General features: G+C 28.8%; 1 protein-coding gene across 2 annotated transcripts in view; it reads left to right on the top strand.

The window, feature by feature from the left end:
* yki (Transcriptional coactivator yki) overlaps positions 1 to 16,617 on the top strand; it is a 277,584-nt gene extending 260,967 nt beyond the window's left edge. Inside the window, exons 5-7 of one of the 2 annotated variants that reach the window (XM_075353941.1) lie at positions 1,048 to 1,237; positions 9,864 to 9,970; positions 15,269 to 16,617. In XM_075353941.1, coding sequence (XP_075210056.1) covers positions 1,048 to 1,237; positions 9,864 to 9,970; positions 15,269 to 15,361 — 390 coding nt within the window. In that variant the 3' untranslated portion in view covers positions 15,362 to 16,617. Of the gene's footprint in view, positions 1 to 1,047; positions 1,238 to 9,863; positions 9,974 to 15,268 lie in introns of both variants that reach the window. The other variant, XM_075353940.1, reaches the window with a different exon arrangement.
* The last annotated feature ends 4,060 nt before the right edge of the window (positions 16,618 to 20,677 follow it).

Below are 20,677 nucleotides of genomic sequence, written 5' to 3'. Positions count from 1 at the left end.
AAAAACCGTACTTATAACTTAATAAAATGTCCGCTTAAAAATACTATAGTCCAGCAGTGCTTAATTTAAATTTCTATGTACACAGAAACAAATACATAATTAGTTTTCACTAATTACCTTCTCTTTCGCCCTTCTGATTTGGCAATCAAAGAGCCCTTGCTTTCAGTCATCTTTTGATCGCTACTGAAAAATCAATTAAACCACTTTCATATTCCTTCCACTGACTAAACTAGAAAAGGGTATGAACAAGGAAAATTCCCGTACACATGTGGAGTAAAAACAAAAGTACCTTCCACCGGCACACCAGCGTCGGCTGCAGGAGCGACAGTGCACTTTCTCCCTTGCAGCCTCATGTGCAGCTTCCTATGAGCACATGTGCACACACCACCATGCCACAAAGATTTTTGTATATTTTTTATAAACTGGGGGATGGCTACTGACATTAAACTTAAGGATTATATATTGTTCAAGTATAAGAAAAGAATTAAAGATAAATGGATTCATTATATTAGATGTTATCGATAATATCCAGTGGAAATAGGGGGTGCTGCCTGTACGCAAGTGCCTATACGCAAGCCACCACTGATTAAGATTTGTTTTATTGTTTTCACTCATGTAGAACACTATCTACAATTGAAAAGACTTAACCATTATTTTGTATCCCCGAGCTTGTTTAAGCTGTTAATTATTTTAACTCAAATTCTCCATTACACCAGCCTCCGTGGTGTAGTAGTAGCAACTCTTATCATTCATCTGATAGGTTCTGGGTCAAATACCAGTTATAGAAGGGCTTTTATTTATATTAAGATTTGTTTTATTGTATCAGTTCCTTATAAGTATAATTTTAAAATTATTTTTTCTGGTCATTCTACATGCATTTTTTAAATGAATATCTTATATTCCTGTAAAAACAGTTTTATATTTCTGATCTGTTATGATTTTATTCTTATTTTAATGATACAACAATTACCTTATTAAATGAAATTGCTTTTTATATTTTATAAATAAAATTGTATTTCTCATAATTTTTTTTTTTAACTTTTACAGCAAGAATTGATGCTGAGGCAGACCACAGAAGGTGCCAGCTCTGGTATGGATCCATTTTTATCTGGATTAACAGATCACTCAAGGCAGGAATCTGCTGATAGTGGACTTGGAATGGGTAATAATTACTCCCTCCCCCACACACCTGATGATTTTCTCTCTACTATGGATGATAACATGGATGGAGTCAGTGGTAAGATTGTGTATTTGTTTATCTGTTTTTTTGATTTTTTATTAGTTCTCGTTTCTATGTTAAAAATTATTTTATAAATTGTTTGGTTCAATTCATTTTATTTCAAAACGAATCTTTCTGCTTGATCGTATTTACAGTTTCTAAATCCACCAATAATGTGCTTTATAATCTGATTTCTTCAAGATAGTAGAAATTCATGCTGAATAATACCCTGACAGTCGCAATAAACTGTCAGCATGGCTTTAATATTTGCCGCACTTATCTTGCTGAAGCACAGATTTTTTTGCAGTATGATTTATATAAAAAATTATTCATAGTAATTTCATTCAGTTTTTTGCAACATTTCATCAGTTTTAGGTGTTGACAGAAACATCAGTCTGAACAAGGATCGTCAGCAGTTGAAATTTGATCATCTTTGAAACGTTTTCATTTGTACATTGAGTCCAGCGTATCGCCTTATTCTCATACCCTGTTTGTAACATTTCATATCTTTCCATAAAGGATTTTTCTAGTTTTAACTCAGAATTTTATATTAACTCATTGTCATAAAAATCACTAATTTTAAATGCAATAAAAAAATGCATGGGACATGTAATACTTCTTGAAACAAAGAAGTTTAGTACAATGATTAAATACGAGGTGTGGCCATTAAATAATGAAATTAATGCTGTAAAATATTTAATTTTAAATTTAACATATTTGGTTATTATCCCCTTCAAATATATTCTCCTCCTCTATTCCTACAACGCTCCATGGGAATTTTCCATTGTTCGAAACAGTGCTGGTAGTTTTCTTCTGTGAGCTCTTTTATGACGCATGCTGCTTTTTTTCACAGCTCTACCAGTCTGAAATCTTATTCCTTTTAATGCAGATTTGACCTTGGGGAAAGATGAAAGTCACATTGTGCCAGGTCAGGCAAATGGTCTAACACCAGAGTGTTATACTTGGCTAGAAACGTTTTGACAGACAATGCAGTATCAGCACTGTGTGTTGTCCTGTTGAAGAACCCATGACTTGTTCTTCCACAATTCGGGTTGTTTTTTCTTATTTTTTCATGGTATTGAGCTAGGATCTCTAATGTTGATTAATAGTTTAACCTTCAGAAACAGATTACCAATTTTTTTCAAATTTTTATCCATTTTTGACGTGGAAGGGCGACTCGGGTGAACATAATTTTCAATGTCTTTTTAGCCTTCTTGGAAACGCTTAAACCATTGAAAAACACGCACATGATAAGCATTCTTACCATATAATTATTTTAATAAAAGATAAGTTTCAGTAGCGGTTTTTCCAAGTTTCATATAAAATTTCACAACAATTCTTTGCTTTAATAAAACAATTTTTTCAGCAAAACAAGAAAACCAGATCTTATCCAAACGACAAGTACAGCCAGACTAATATGTCTACAGAAACTGGAGTGGCAACAGTTGAAAGAGAAGGCTTTACGCTACACAGCTGTCGGTCATATGAATTTGGTGCATGCATAGTTCTTCTGTAGCAACATTAGCCTCATTACTTAATAGCCAAACCTCATAAAACGTTACATTGCAGTTTTCTCTGGGCTGTTACCCAATGTTCCTGCTAGGTGCTATCTGTTAGCCAGCCTCTTTGGCACGAGTGATAGAGTCTCAGCCCTTAATCTGGAGGTCTCGAGTGTGAATCCCGGTCAGCTCTGACTTTTTCATACATGCTACAAATCATTCATCTCATCCTCTGAAGCAATACCTAATGGTGGTCCCAGAGGTTAAAAAAGAAAAAGTGTGTTACTGTTGTACATTTAGAAACTGGGAATTACACGGAAAAATCTCATACCTTAAAACTCAAGAAATCAAAAATTTGATACATTTTTTTTATTTTCTGATTTTTAAACATTCTCCTGCATTACTGTATTACACAACCTGAATTCTCATTGATTTTCTCACTGGCTATCTTTCTTCCTGTTACATAATAGTACAGAAGCAATGTATTTCGTAGTTTTTATTACTAACAGCAATACTGTTTTTTTTTCTTTTTATTATTTTATAATATGGCTACTTTTACTTATATTTTTCATCTTTTTTTTTTAGCTTCTGTGGACTTTTTAGTTTAACTTCTTCACTTCTTCAGTCACTCCTTTGTGTTTTTTACTTCCTTGTTCGAAGTAAAGGAAGTAATGTGATTGTGAAAAATTTCGGTTTTCAGATTTCAACAGAAATATCCATTTTGACCATCCCTGAATCCATTTTGACTAGTTTTGGTGTGATGTTTGTACGTACATATTTATCTCGCATAACTCAAAAATGATTAGCTGTAGGATGTTGAAATTTTGTTATTTAGTAGCATCTAGTTGTGCATCTGCCATTTTGATTGCAATTGACAACCAAAAGTATCCAAAAAAGCCTAACATCCCCAAAAATTTAGATTTTTTACTCTTTCTTAACTGCAGTAATAAGCCCTCATTGAGAGCTTTTCAATGATATATCATAAATGGTACTTATTTTCTTTGGTTCCAGAGTTATAGCAAAATAAAATTTGAATTAATGAAATATTTGGATGTTACAAGGGAAGGCACATCGGTTCGAATCGCACTTCATTTCTTTTTTCTTTTTTAAAATTTAAATATATTGATTGCTTTGTAAAAAATTTTGCAATAAATAATTCAATACCAATTAAAAAAAATAATAAATAAATAAAATCCGAAGTTATCAGTGAAACAATTTTGAGTACTTTTAAAAATGTGTGTATAATTTAATAGACATTATTACATTTGTGTATATGTAATAGACTTGGTGAGACATCTGATTATTTAATATTAATTGAAAATTATAATTTACAATCATTTTATTTTTTGACTTTATAGTTTAATTTTATTTAATTATTCTGGAATTTCTGTTTAATTTTATCTACATTAAAGTTAACAACAGACCGACTGAAAAATAGACCCTCATAAGAACAACATATATAACGAGGCATACATGCCCGATCTTTAATAACAAAAAATTCTTATCTTTTAGTTCATTACTCCTTGGATATTGTCGGAAAATATTCTCCCTAAATCGGAGTTGATCATCATTTCGTTTATTTGTTTTTTTTTTGCTCAAGATCATTTAATCACTCATTGATTTGATATAATTCTTCTGATCTTAATTTGTGTTCACGTTCTCTTGTTTTCAAATTTTCCCTCTCTTTATATTCATCATCCTCTCTTAATCTTTTTATTCTTTTTTTGGTTTTAACATTTTCTTCCTCTTTATATTTATCATCTTCTCTTAATTTTTCTTAACATTTTCTTCCTGTTCATATTCATCTTCTTGTCGTTCCTTTGAGATATATTTCTTCATGTTATCTTTCATTTTTATTTTTTTTGTTATCTTTCATGTTATTTTTTCATTTTTCATTATTCACCAAATAATACGACAAAACTGATAAAAACTGAATATTTTACACCGTAAGGTAAAAATTAACATTTGTAATCGGTATACAAGAGTTCACTGAACGTAATAATTTAATTATTATAAACTTATATTTATATGATACACCAGAAATCTGACTTTTGTTAATCACCAACTCACGAATATACGAGTAATACTGATCTAGTAATACGAGTAATAAAGGGAGTTTTACTCTACCCTAATATTTCATGTAAGATTGTTGAATTAATAATTGTATATATATTTGATGTTAATAAAAACTAATATTTCAGCAATTATGTAAATATCTACTTTTCTAAAGAATTAGAGGATCTTATCTCACTTTCAAATGAAATACGTTTGAATGAAGTGCAACAAAAAATGTGTATATGTAATTTAATACGGGTACAAGGAAGTTATATGGTGACCACATTAGATTTTTTTTTCTTCTCTTAGGTATAATTTTGATGTTAACATTTCTTTCTCGGTGAATGTTCTTTGATGTCTTCTTGAGTTATTTTCAATTTTTCTATATTTCATTCAGTTTCTCTGATCCTGTAGTTATTGATTTTTAAATTCTTTAACTGTATGAATTGCTTGTTTACGTGTCTTTTTATTCTTTATAGGTGACCTTATAAATGATTCTTCTTTTTCTGATTACATCCAATATTTTCTCTATGTTCATATACAGTTCATTATTGTGGTTATTGTGTCTTCTTCTGTATTATTTACCATCTTTGATGGTTTTTAGGATCTTTCTATGTGTGCTTCATTTTTTTTTTTGTAGTTATCAGTCAGAAGTTTTTTATTAAATGTTACACAGTCAGCTGCATATAAAGCTTCTTGATGAATGATTGTAGCATATTGTCTTAGTTTGGCATTCAGTGATAATGATTTCTTAATGTAGGTGTTCTAATTTTCCTTTGTTGTCGCTATTGAATTTGAAATGATATGATAGCAGAACATCTGCATACACTAGAAAGTCTGTTATTAAGTTGCTTTTCCTGTATTCCAGTCTGATTTTATCACTAATTTTGTGTTCTTCCACCTTTTTCTTTGCATTCTCTGATAAGTTTTTCCAGTGCATAAGTAAAAAGGAAATGATAATCGGTACTTGTGTATTATAACGATGCCATATCGTTGGGAAGTTATAACCAGCATGACTGGTGGCGAGTTAAATAACTACGTTCTACTTCTTATCAGTAAGATGATAAACAAAAATATTTGTTAAGGTTAATGGTGAACTTATAAGTAAAATGTGTGCACTTTAAGTTTGGGATCTTCCACATTGTAAAGAGGAAGCTGTTGATTTTTGCAGGTTAGGTTATATTAATTTGAATAAATAATTCAATTTCTAGTTTTGTGTTTGTACTTTATTCATAACAGATTCCAAAAGTAAAAATAAATTTACAAACCTATTATATATAACCTTCCAACCATAGTGGCGCTTTTATAATACATAAGTACCTGATAATCATTGTTTTTTGTTATTTTTTAAAATTTGAATTTAAGTAATACTTTAATAATTATTATACAGAAGGTTTATTCATGATATTAAATCTGTGTACTCTAAAGTAATTTTGTTTGTGTATAAGGGTCTGGCTTTGGTGTTCTATTTCATCCAATATTATATACAGCTTGACAGGAGCAGTATGATTATAAAATGTGAATAATATTTTAGAAACTACATCATTATGACACAACATTAGCAGTAGAAGCATACATAATTATTTAAGCAAAAATTATATGCACACTCGAGTCTAAAGCCTTAAAAAAAGTAAACTCAGAAATTCAATTACAAATCATATGAAAAGTTATATAACTTTTTTTCATTTAAATAAGTTAAAATTTTATTTACTTTTTTATTAATATAAAATAAAAACAAATAAAACATAATATTCAAGAATAAATAACAATAAATTAGTCTTACATTTAACTACTCTCTAGAAAAATTAGAATATAAATAAATGAATCGCTAAAAGGAAAATAGAATAAAATGAGAGATCCAAACCACTATTTTACAAATATTTCTATTACAAAATATAGGATGAACCATAAATCATATTGCTACAGACCAAATATAGTTGGAACATAAAACATTTTATGAATGAAATGAAATTTTCATTTCATTTAGAGTGTACGTAAGCTTCAAAATTGAAAAAGGCATTTTAGAAAAAAATAAAATTATTCTGCACTGAAACATAGTTATTTCCAACCAACAATAAATGACAGTGGTATTATGTATAACCAATATTGGTGCCAGTATGGAGTGACAGTTGCAGCGTTAAACATGACACACTTAGATAATTGCAGTTCAATCTGGCTCAGCTCACCCATTAACATAGTATTTTGATACATGAAATTTGTTTGGCATTTGTCCGCCACCACCCCATTTGTTTGCCCTAAAACATAAGACTGAATGTTTGTGCCACAAACAGCAACTGAGCCATGAACAGTTTAGCAACCAGTATCCTAATTAGCTCCTAGAGCTTACCTAACAGCATGAGTGAACTAAGCAAGGTGGCATACACCATTGATGTGTCCCAACCGCTCACTTGTCATATATTTGCTAAAATAGGTAGGCGCACCCTGTCAGCTACTAAAAATATTATATATGACAACCATAAATTAAAATTTATTTTGTCTAGAAAGCAATTTGCTGCCTAGATCACTGAATGCCAGCATGTACCAAGCCTTAATTGGCTGGAGGTCAGCCATATATATCTCTAGGTTAGCTTCACACAGCAGTGTGGCAGGAGTAGTTTCATTAGGTAAACTACTGATGTCAGTTGAACAAAGCAACTGCATCAAGGAACTCCCACACTGTCCGACAATGCGGCTCTCGCCACATTGAGTCGCCGCTTGTGAATGGCCAATTTTCCCCTTGATCTCTATGTTCCAGAGAGGCCTGGTCTCTGGTCCCCTAAGAGCAGGGCAGTCAAACATCAGGTGTTCATTTGACTGGATCTCCCCGCAGACGCCCAGCTCATCAGCTGCCAGGCCGAACCAAAACAGATATTGGTTTAAATTAACATGGTTGATGAACACTCGGGTACCTGTTGCCCTTAAAAACGAGCTTGAGGCATACCACCCCCCCCCCCAGATTCTGTATAAACTTATATAAGGATCTTCCTTTAGTCGTGGTGTCACATTCCAGCTGCCATTCTTCCATCGCGAGCCTCTGCACCCTCTTCCGCAGGCAGGAGATTGGTTGATATAGTATATGAAACATGGTAACCATGTACCCATAGTCAAGCTACCGAGAAAGAGAAAAAACTAGCTTAATTGCTATAATTTTACTTCTTAGCAGTTCAGTTAAAAGAATTATTTCTTCATATATAAAAATCTCTATAAAAAAATTCAGATTATCAATAACTTTCATAAAATATGCCGTTAAATGTAGCCGCACAGTCTTGAACTTTTTTCTATGCCCTAAAATTATAAAGATAAAACGGTATCATTACAAATCTTCACACATTCACAACACTTCACAAATACTTAAAATTACAATAAGAGGTTTAAGGAGTGATAAATTAGTACAGAATGTTCTACTACCTTGCACAGAAATTTTATCACAATTGATAAACAATTCTTTAATTGCAAGTGATCAAGTTGAGCTACATGAAAGAATCTCAAAAAATGGTTTCTTTTTTTGTTTTGTAAAAACATAACCTAAAATAAGAAAAAATAAAATTTTTAATCATCAAATGCAGAATGTGGTAATGTATTTAATTTTGACATGACTTGTTTAAAAATTGAGTGGATAATTTCTTTTTTTTATAAGGATTAAATTTGGGAAACACTGATAAAACCTTTGATTAGAATGCTTACATTGCTTCTTTTTTACTGTTTATCTGTGTACATAAAATAGTCTCAAGGTTGTGTAGCTTAACCCACCGGGTTGGTCTTCCCAAATCAGCCGATTTGGAAGTTGAGAGTTCCAGCATTCAAGTCCTAGTAAAGGCAATTATTTTTATACAGATTCGAATACTAGATCGTGGATGCCGGTGTTATTTGGTGGTTGGGTTTCAATTAACCACACATCTCAGGAATGGTCAATGGTCAAACTGAGATTGTTCACAATTACACTTTACAGTCATTACATTTCATCCTCTAAAGTAATAACTCAACGGTAATTCCTGTTGACTTAACAGGAAAAAGAAAAGAAAAAAAAGGGTTGTGTAGTTTGGATTACTCTTGTACAGCTTGAGTAACAATTGAAACAGTTTGTGTTCAAAGAATTACATCTTATAAACCACTTGATGTAAAAAAAACTTGAATTTTTTACTAAACACTTTTCTGAGTTTTTTTTTATAGTTTCAATTTTACTGAACAAAACTTCCAGGAATTACCTCACATTATAATAAAAGTATACCTCATTTTATTAACTTAAAATTATATTAGTGTAATTTAAATGTCTCATCCTTCTGCTGATACATTATATAAGAAATCATTGTTAAGTATATTTAAGAAAAGAATTTAGTACTTTTCAAGAAGATGCCCACTAATGATATCTAGTTAGTTAGTCAGTCACTGTAGTTAGTTGTTAGATGGTGCCACTGAAAGGAGAAAATAAATTAATTAAAATTATAATCTAACTTTGCATAATAAATAAATCTAATTTAACCAAACTTTACCTAAGCTTGCTTCGCTCACTAACCTTCGCTTGACTAGCAAGCGATTATTTTTATACTTTTAGATATAGTTTATATATAGGTTATATATAGTTAATATATATATAGTTATTTATATAAATTTATTATATAGTGCACCTTCAATATACGTGGGTCTTACGTTCTGGAAAATTTCCATATATAATGAAATCGCTTAAATTGAGACTCACATTTAACGCATAAATACAGGTTTGGTTCTTGTTAAGTTATACAGTAAATGATATACGTAAATTATTGTACTCAAAAAATATACTTTATTTTACTATTTTATTATTATAGTATCATTGTATTATTTTAATGATATTACAGTACAATGTACGTGTTTAAAAAGAAAAAATATGTATTATTTATTTATTTTCTCCTTTCAGTGATGCCACCTATCAACTACAGGTCAGCTGGATTCATCTTCTTGAAAAGTACCAAAAATTTTACTTCTAATTAAATATTTAAAAAAAATTGTTTTAAATTTTAATGTTGTAAACATTTATATAGATTTGTTGTGTAATTCTTTTGAAAATATATTTGTTGTAATTATTTACATTTTATTGTCTGACCTGTTACCAGAAGGAGGAACTTCTGGAGCTGCAGATATGGCTGGATTGGACTCGCATGACATGACTTCTCTTAGTGACAACATTGATTCCACAGATGATTTAGTTCCCTCTCTTCAGGTGGTAAATGAAAATCTACTTTTTTAAAATAGTAATAATTACAAATTATTAAAACAAGGCAAATGCTTTTTATGAGAAAGATATTACTCAATAAATATTTGATTTTGTAAAACAAGCATCTATTCGATTAAATAAAATCGTTTTAACTTCATCAGCAGAAAAAAGTTTTGGTGTATGTATCAGAAAAAATACAATTATCACAGATACAGAGTGATATGCGAGTGTGATGTGGAAATTTAAAAAAAAATCCTTTTAAATTTCACTTTAACAAAAAGTGACAAAAGTATCCTCTATTTTATAAAAGACATTATTTGATGATATACAAGAGGTTATCTCTAAAGTAAAGACTGTTTCATTATAAAAAAATTTATTCTGAAAACCTTATAAATATTTTTTATTTCGCTTAAACAACATCATCATACCCTTTTACTACTTCTCTATACAATCGCCACATTTATCGTAGCAATAAATGCTAATAACAAATCCTGCCAGTTGTAAAGTTCAATCGGTGATTAGATTTCTAAACACAAGAGGATACAATTCTGTTGAAATTCACCTGAATTCTGTGAAACTTATTTTAATGAGTGAAAAAAAAATGAATTAATGGTATGTTGAGTTTAAGGAAGGCCATTCAAATATTCACGACAACAGAGAAGCGACAGGCCTAGTTCTGGACTGACGATCTGGTTACAAGAGTGTGAGAAAAATCACAGCTTTATGATTAGCAAACTTTCTCTAGAATTTCCAGAAGTTTCAAAGACAACATTGTTGAGAATTGACAATCTAGGTTATAGTAAGCTGTGTGCACAATGGGTGCTGAAAATCTTGACAAGTGCTCCCAAAAATCATAGAATGTCATGTGTTTGTGCTTTTTTTAACCGCTTTACTCACAAAGGAGACAAATTTTTTTTCGATATCATTACTGGTGATGGAATATGGATTTTGTACACCAACGCTGAGAAGAAATAACAATCCATGCACTAGTGTCATTTCAGTTCACCTCAACTGTTGATTCTCAAACTTTTTTGCCCACTGCCCTCATTGAGAACAAAAGTTTTCTAGCGCCCCCAAAATTTAAACTTACCATCTGTTAAAAATAATAATTGCAGTTGCTCTTTTGCAACTGATGTTCTTAAAAACATTCTTAAAGATGTGTTCTTAAAAACAGCAGTTACAATTATTGTTTTTAAACGTAGCATATCCTATTTCTGAGTTGAAACTAATCTTTTAAATGAGAGCAGTTAAAACACATATTTAATCATATTTGTAAGTATTTTTATTAAAATTGCTTTCAAAAAATTACAATTGTGTCTATATAGTTATAGATATTACTAACAACAATAGTAATATCATATTCAATTTTTTTTTTGTCGTCAGTCATTTGACTGGTTTGATGCAGCTCTCCCAGATTCCCTATCTAGTGCCAGTCGTTTCATTTCGGTATACATCCTACATCCCTAAAAAATTTGTTTTACATATTCCAAATGTTTCCTGCTTGCACAACTTTTCCCAGCTACATGTCCCTCCAACATTAAAGCAACTATTCCAGGATGCCTTAATATGTGGCCTGTAATGTAAGTCTCTCTACTTTTAATTATATTTTGCCAAATGCTTCTTTCTTCTTCAGTTTGCGGCAAAACCTTTATTAATTTGTATTGTATTTATTCAATATAATAATTAAATAATGCTTTCAATCAAAAAATTACACCTACATTAATGTGAAGGATGAATCTGATGTGCTTTAATGATTTTGTTAATATCAGACTCGAATTTACTTAAAAACAGCCGTAAGTCGCCGTGTTTGGTATCATGCAACTGATTTCTCTTTTTGGTTAGCAACGTTGCTATAGCACTAAATCCACGTTCAGACAATACAACGGTGGGAAGGCTATCAGAAATCATTTAACAATCAACCATAATCCAGGATACAGTTGTGGAATTGGCTTTTGCAGCAAAATTCTTGGTAGCCATTCTTGAAGTTTATTTTTATTTCTTCTTACAGTCAAAAAGTAGAGTATTCGAGATTTAATTTTTTTTTTATTCACCTTGTTTGGTTACCTAAATTGGTCGACTTATTTGGGTGTTGGTCTGAATTTCTATGTTGCGTAAGACATAATTTTGATTGGTATGAGTGTAGCCCTGATTTAACTTTAAACTCGTTCGTTTCCTGAGGCATTCACAGTCATGAACGGTGCTGACAAATCTGGAGGTGCGGGATTTTGCGCTTCCGTGGTTTCAGTCAGTTAGTTTGAGGGAATCATGTTAGGTTAGGTGTGAAGATGTCTGTTTGAGGCCTATATGAAGGCAAAATTTGACTTGTATTTTACTGATGTAAATGTCTGCCGAGGTATTTACATCGGTGGCATCCCAGCTGATGACTGTGAGATGTAATCAGAGGGTCTAAAGACGACATCCGGTAAAGCCCCTCAGGACTTGGAACGGAGGGGGTGGTGTGGCTACCAGTAATGTCTCAAGGTGGGTGTCCTTCCCCCCTGCGGGGTTGGGATACCTGTTGGTTACAAAGTTAAAGTAGTTTGAATACAATTACAAACAAGTAGTTTGAATATTTTTTACGATAAAATATTAATTTTATGTCCCTTTAATTTTTTGTACTATTGCAATAGGTATTTAGTTTTTTGCATCATGAAAACATAACTTTTGCCTTTTTTTAATCAGATATCACCTTCTTAGACTGCCTGAATGCCCCCAATCTTTTTGGTCTTCTACCGCCCCCCCCCCCCTCGTAAAAGACTACATTGCCTACAAGGGGCATTATCACCACTTTGAGAACGAATGACCTTAACTGAAAAAATTCAAACAAGCCCAGTCCAAAGAAAAATCACGGCAACTGTATTCTTGAACCAAAAGAGTGTGCTTTTGTTGATTTCATGAAACCTGGAACATCCATTATATGTCTATTGTGAAACGCTTTCTAAACTGTGTTGTGCCATTCAAAACCAGCAATGGGGAATGCTGAGTTTAGGAATTCTTCTTCTTCACTATAGTGCATGTCCACAGACTGCAAGTACAACAGAAACAATTCAAAAATTTGAATGCAAGATTTTTTATCACCCCCTTATATTCCTGATTTCGTGTTCAGTCACTACCATTTCTTCCTGACTTAAAAACTGGCTTGCGTTTCAATGATTCGAGTAAAGTGAAGAGTTAAAAACCTCTGTGCAAAAGTGGCCGTATAAGTGGCCAGAATCTTATGTAGTGGGTTTAAGAAGCTTAAAATTTTCACAATATTTTGTATTTTCACTAGGATTATCAAAATTGATTTGAATGTTATTTTTTACCCTTCCTAACACTGTCACTCTTAACATAAGAAATTAATGCATTTCAGAGTACCTCCATTCTCAAAACTTCTCTTAGCACTGAGTCTTCCTGAGTTGGGATTGTTGAATAAACAGCGATGTTAACCTCTTCCCACTACACATCCACACTTTCATGGTCTCTTCTATTTTATCCTCCCCCTTTAAAAGTTATACAATTTCTTGAAACTAATTCTTCTGACTTTATATTGTAATATAAATTTTTTTAATTTACATTGAATTGAGTGTTTGTTTGTCCATTAATTATCTTCTGTCCTTTTAATTTTAGCTTAAATATTTCTATTTTCTACAATATTTAAACTTTTTTTTTTTTTTAATAATATAATATTTTCATGATTTTATTATTTCATTGGCAATATGTCTGTTTTTTATTACTTCCTTGTACAAAGTAAAGGAAGTATTGTGATCACAAAAAATTTCGGTTTTCAAATTTCAAATGAAATATCCAGTTTGGCCATCCCTGAATCCATTTTGACTAGTTTGGGCGTGACATCTGTAGGTACGTACATATGTATCTCGCATAACTCAAAAACAATTAATTGTAGGATGTAGAAATTTTGGATTTAGGACTGTTGTAACATCTAGTTGTGCACTTCCCCTTTTGATTGCAATCGACTGAACCAAAAATCCAAAAATTTGGATTTTTTCTTAAATGCAGTAATAAGCCTTCATTGAGAGCTTTTCAATGATTCATAAGTGGTACTTATTTTCATCGGTTCCAGAGTTATAGCCAGATGAAATTTTAATTAATGAAATATTCGGATCTTACAAAAGGAAGACACATCAGTTTGAATCTGATTTCATACACATATATTTATTTTTTTAAATTTAAATATATTGATTTATTAATAATTTATTAACCTCTGATTGTAAAAAAAAAAAATGTTTACAATAAATAATGATTCAATAATAACAATAAAAAAAAAATATGGAAAAGTTATTAGTGAAATAAAATTGTATGTATTTTCATTTTAATTCAAACATTTTTACAGAGGTTAATAATTATTAATAAATCAATATATTTAAATTTTAAAAAAAATTTAAAAAATATATATATATCTGAAGTCGGATTCGAACCGATGTGTCCATGTTACGGATCTGACACGTTCTCAGTTACACCACAACTACTTAAACGACGTGAAACAAAATTAATATATAAACTAATATAAAATTCTGATACAAACACCACAAAAAATTTGATGCAGTGTGGTGTTTGTATCCACCACAATGTAATTGTGTAACTGTCCACTTTATTAAAGAATTGGAGGATCGTATCTCACTACGAAAATGAAGTTAAATTAACCACACATCTCAGGAATGGTCGACCTGAGACTGTACAAGACTACACTTCATTTACATTCATACATATCATCCTCTGAAGTAATACCTGAACGGTAATTCCAGGAGGCTAAGCAGGAAAAAGAAAAAGTTTAAATGAAGTGCAGCAAAAATGCGTATATATAATTTAATACCCATACAAGGAAGTCATGTGATGTACACATCAGATTTTTTAATGAAATGTGTTGCATAATTTGAATGAAACAACATTTTAAACATAAATTTCGTATGTGTTTCATAAATTTGTAAGTATTTGAAATCATTAATAAATTTTTCAGTTTGTTCTCATTTTGCTACTGAACAGCTGTTACTTTTGAAGTGCACCTCGTAATTAATAATGATGATAATCTTAGATTTTTATTAAGGAGCTTCAGAGCTAAATAATACAACTTGAGTTACAAATGAAGTCATTTTGATCATCCCACCAGAAACTTGTTGATTAATAAAACACCCACAAATCTTTTTTTTATGGGCAATAGAAATACTATCGTGACATATGAATGTTAAAATATCAATATAGTTTACTGTGATTTGTGTTGTTACAATTCATAGTAATTAAAATCTATAATATGTTAATTACAATAAAAAAAACATATATAATTTATTTATTTTTTTTTTATTACAGTTGGGTGAAGAATTCTCTAGTGATATTCTAGACGATGTTCAAGCACTTATCAACACACACAATAAACCAGATAATGTTCTCACTTGGCTCTAGGCATCTTATTTATCTGTACTGAAAAATCTTGTTTTTATTGTTACTATAATTATTCTACTATATTATTATCGTTATTTTTATTGCTGCTACTCTACTCAATTACTTTCTGGAGGATCAGAAAAATTATCAATCTACAGATATTTTATGGTAGCTGTACAGTTTGTCTAAAAACAACAATTAGAAAGAAAAAGAGCTTTAGGAAGTCGCTAAGGAAGAAAATATAGAAATATTTTACTTATAAAACAAGGTGATGTAATGAAACAATAATAATAAATAAATGTTTATACACGTTATGTTGAATATGAATTAATATTGTTATATTACATAGGAATTCACTTTGAATTCCTTGATTTATACGTATTATTATATCATCGGAATTATTTTTATAAATGTTATAATTAGTCACATCTGGGAAAGATTGTGATATTAAAAATAAAATGTTATATCAGATTACTACAAAGTAATCCATAGACTCGGTTCTCTGGGTATTTTGTAAGCGATAGTTATCAACATTATGCAGTAGAATGTAAAAGAAAATAATATTAATTCAAGGCATAGTGCATGTAAAACATTTAATTTTTAAAATATGTTCTTTATTGATCATTTACTAATTCTTTTGTTATAAAATATTTACTTAATTTTATATTCTATTATTTTTTTTTCTTTATAATATGAAATCTTTTTGCTAAAATATTTAAAAAATCAAGTGAAATATGCTTATGAAAAAGAATCAAACCTCAAGAGAATCGAACTTAATTCGTTATTCTTTGTGAGAAAAAATAAGTTTTACATTCTACAGCATTCACGAAACAGATTGTGTTGTAAAAGTACAATAGAATCCTAATAATTCAAGGTGATAAAGATCTAAGCTAAACTCAGATTGAATATTATGATTTTTTGAAAAAAGAAAAGTTATATGATCGTATATAAAATATAAAAAGGAAAAAACGTTACCATCTTTTTTTTGGCATATTTGAATTAATATTTAATTTTTTTTTGGTAATAGATTGAACTATATAAAAAAAGATAACAGTTTGAGATTGTTTTTTACAGCTATAAATAAAATTTAGATTTGGTAGCATAAACTATTTCATCCAGTATAAAAAAAAAAATTGTTAACCAACAATTGAAACTCAAATTTAATAAGACCAGTACTATGGGTATGTAAATCGTACATGTTTAAATTTGTTTGATAATTCTAGTTGTCAGAAATATTTGTCGTTTTTTTTTTCTAACCCGTTTGTCATAATTTTTAATGTACCGTTAATAAGTCATTTTTTACAACTTCATAAATGTTTAATTTTTTTTTTTAATTTCTTAATAATTATTCTAATGATTATTTTATTTAATTTGATTGTTACAGAAAAGTTTGATATTAATATAAGATATTGAATTAGCAACAATTTTTCATATTTTTTGTGATGCAACCGACAAACATTGTTATTTAATCACTGTTTTTATTTTCTTTCGCCTTGTATTGTTTAACAAAACTATTTAGGCATTGAAATATTCTTTCTACTTGTAAAAATATCATTTTTTTTTTTAGTTGCTAACATTAATTTTTTTTTGTGTAAAATTAATACAAACATACAAACATTCAAGAAATATAAATAATTAAATAAATGAAATTCCTTGTTATATATAAGAGATGAACGCTGTAAATGGATGAAGTTGTAAAAAAGAAACTGGACTTCTAATAATTATTCTTTTTTTCTTTTTTATTAGGCGAATGTATCTTTTAAAAACGTTTCCTTATTTTGAAATACTATATCACAATGTAAATGCTTATGTGCATTATATAAAAACATTAATTAATATAAATTATATTTGAATTAGTTTATCCTAGGACAGGATAACTGAAAAATTTGTTTTTCCGTGATTTGTTTGCTAATAGGAAAATAACATTTCTCATTCTATTAGTATCATTAAAATATTACAAATGGAATTCGGATGTGCATCTGCTTTAACTAAAGAATAAATTAAAAATGAATTCTAATGCTTATGAACGTTGTCCCAGTTTTTAATGGATGAAATCAAATTAAAGCAATAATATGTTGATCCTTAATTATGCAATAGAATACATATGTTGTTTAATTTATTGAGAATATTTTGTTACTGGTTTATTATATTAAATCAAACATAATTCAAGAATATAGTGTAATGTTTGTGTAGCAAACTATATTAGAAGTTAATTGTTGTGAGAAAATGTTTTTGTCTTCTTTTAGTGTAAATAAAAATATACTGCCTTTCTGAATATTATATACATATGTAATGTATTTTTAATCAGGCATTTTATTTAAAAAATTTTTATTATTTAATGTGCTTATTATTTTTTTTTTATCAATATTCTAAGTTGCTAACATAATTTGTTTTGAGTGATTACACTTCGTTTTTATTACTATAAAAATGATACAGGCTAAATAAAATTAAAAAAAAAAAAACTAATTTTAGTACATAATTAAAAAACAATTATTTATTTATCTTACTTTATTAAACCAACAAAAAAAAGTTGTGCCAGTTATTTGGAACTTTAATTTTTTTAGTAATTATAACTAAAAAATTCAACAGTTCTCAAAAAATAAAAATTTACTAAATCCATCTTTCATCTTACATCTTTCATTAGAAGTCTGTAATGATTTTTTTTATATAGATGAACATAATTGTGATACTTTTTATACGATTAATATGTTTACTATCATTTTTGGAATGATTAAATCCAGAGATATATTAAATTTGTAAAATGAAGTTACTGTTTATACAGTCTTACGTATTAAAAAAAAAAAAACACAAATTTTGGATCAACAAATTGCTAACTCTATACTACCAAATATATTTAACAGGATGTCAATAAATCAATTTTCAGTTAAATTTTAACTTTTTAATTGTGAACTCTATGCAATCTATGGATTGGTCAAGTATTTTATTATGTTATGTAGGAAAACTAAAAAAAATGTAGTTAATATACATTTGATTATAAAATTAGATAGCAAGAAGGAAAATTATTATAACAAAAATGTTTAAGTTATTGAAACTAAATTTAGTATTCTTCCTTTAACTCACTGCCGAGTTGATCTAGTGATAAAAACGCATCTTCCCAAATCAGCTGATTTGGAAGTCGAGAGTTCCAGCATTCAAGTCCTTGTAAAGACGGTTACTTTTATACGGATTTGAATACTAGATCATTGATACCGGTGTTTTTTTATGGTTAGGTTTCAATTAACCACACATCTCGGGAATGGTCGAACTGAGTGAAACTACACTTCATTTACACTCTTACATATCATCCTCTGAAGTAATACCTGAATGGTAATTCCCAGAGGCAAAACAAGAAAAGAAAGAAAGTATATTATTCTTCCTGACTAGTTACAAGTTATTTTTATAATGAGTGATATCTGACATTATTTTTTTTCTTTTCGATAACTGTGGACCACCATTTAACATACCATTCTCTCTCTTCCTTTCTTTTCAGTATGTTTTAGATCTCTCATTAGTATTTTTCCTAATTTTCTCTGTGACCATTCTTTCTTGTTTTGAAACTTCTTTACAGAAAAGCCTCGTTTCAGAGATTCTTTTAATTTTTTTGTTATTTTCCGAATTTGTAAATCAAGAATTTCAAATCCTGCTTTGTTTAAATATGTATTAATAAAAAATATACTTTTAGTTTTCCTTCAAAGATAAAAGAAGAGGATTTCATTGGGAATTCTATTATCATTTATCCTTAAAATGTGGCCTAATAAGCCAATCTTCGATCATACATTTCTAGTTACGATTTTACAGGAGCTTAGTTTATATTCATGAAATGTGTTGCCTTTATAGGATTCAAATATTTTCCTTAAAAAATTTCTTTGTTTTCGTGGATTTTTTTTAAAGACCTGTATTTTCGTTATCAAACGTTCGGCAAAATACAGTGCTTCTAGACAAATTATCATATTCAAATGCCTTAATTTTGCATTTATAGAAATAATTCATTTTTTTACTTAGTAATTTATAGTAATCTCAGTTCATCTATATAAAGCTAATGATGAAGGGTGTATTGAACATTAGTATAATAAATACATATTGTTTTCATTCAGACTAATTTAATTCTCGTGTACGTAATTATGTAATTTTCGTATTTTAGTCCATTGTTAACAGTAAATCATTTTATTTTTGTACTTAAGATAAAAGTTGTTAGTCACGAAATAGTTTTTTTTTTTTTTTTATAATAAATTTTTCAGTAATAAAAATTTTTATCAGTTGCTTGTTTTTGATATAAAATTGGTAGTATATTCTGAGCATTACATTAAGTTTATAAATATTAAAATATTTATGTACGTGTGAAAACTTTTCAATAATTTATGTTTTTATGTGTAAAATCGAAAAAAAAATGTTATTTTTATTATACATATATTTTTTAATCGATTAGAAATAATTTTATAATCTACAAAGTGCAATTGATTGTTAAACATTTAAAAATACATAGTTTTTATAACGTTATATTTTAAAAGTTGTTTTTTTTTTTATATATATATATAAATTTTAATCATCATCATTTTTACAATTAATTCATATATTTAATAGTAATAATAATAAATAATGGCTGCTTGAAAAACCGTCCATAAAATAATAATACCACAATTTTAATAGAGTTTTCTCATTAATTAATTTTTCTTCAATATAGTTTATATATTTTTTATGTTGTTTATTCTTTGATTTTTTTTTAGTAAAATTGTTGAAATAATAGCATTGTTATTATTTTTGTATTGCTATTAGTTAGGTTGTGTTTTTAATTATTTTATTAAGATTTTTATTATATTTTCTAAATTCTGAGAATTTTACTTATGAGATATGCATGAAAAGATAAATTTTTCAAATTTATTGTTCCGTATGAACGTTATTATATTGTTAATGTGCCTTATGTTTAAATATATTGCAGTGGATAATTTTTTAATTACCTTTATCGTTAATTTTATGTGTAGTAATTGAATATATTTATAGAAGGGTTAATTATTAGTTAAGTCGGTTAAAAAGATTCAGTTTGTTTTTATCATCATTTTCTTTGTCCCCCTATCTCATTATTGATTTATTATAAGTGAATGTTTTGTGAAACATTTTTTTATAGCTTATAAAAAAAAATAATAAATAAATAAACTGGGGTGTATTGTTAATATTTTTGTTACAATTTCTGTTAGAATTACGTTTATTAATTGTTCTGTTTTAATTTCTAAATTTATTTTACTATTAATTCTTAATTAATTAAATATTATGTATATTTTGTACTATTTTAGTTTCTACTTATTTTATTACTATTTTAAAGATAAGTTTTTAACATTAGAA

This window comes from Lycorma delicatula, chromosome 1 (genome assembly GCF_047948215.1).
Source record: "Lycorma delicatula isolate Av1 chromosome 1, ASM4794821v1, whole genome shotgun sequence".
NCBI lineage: Eukaryota > Metazoa > Arthropoda > Insecta > Hemiptera > Fulgoridae > Lycorma > Lycorma delicatula.
Note: the sequence above shows the minus strand (reverse complement) of the source record. Positions and strands in the feature narration are given on the sequence as shown.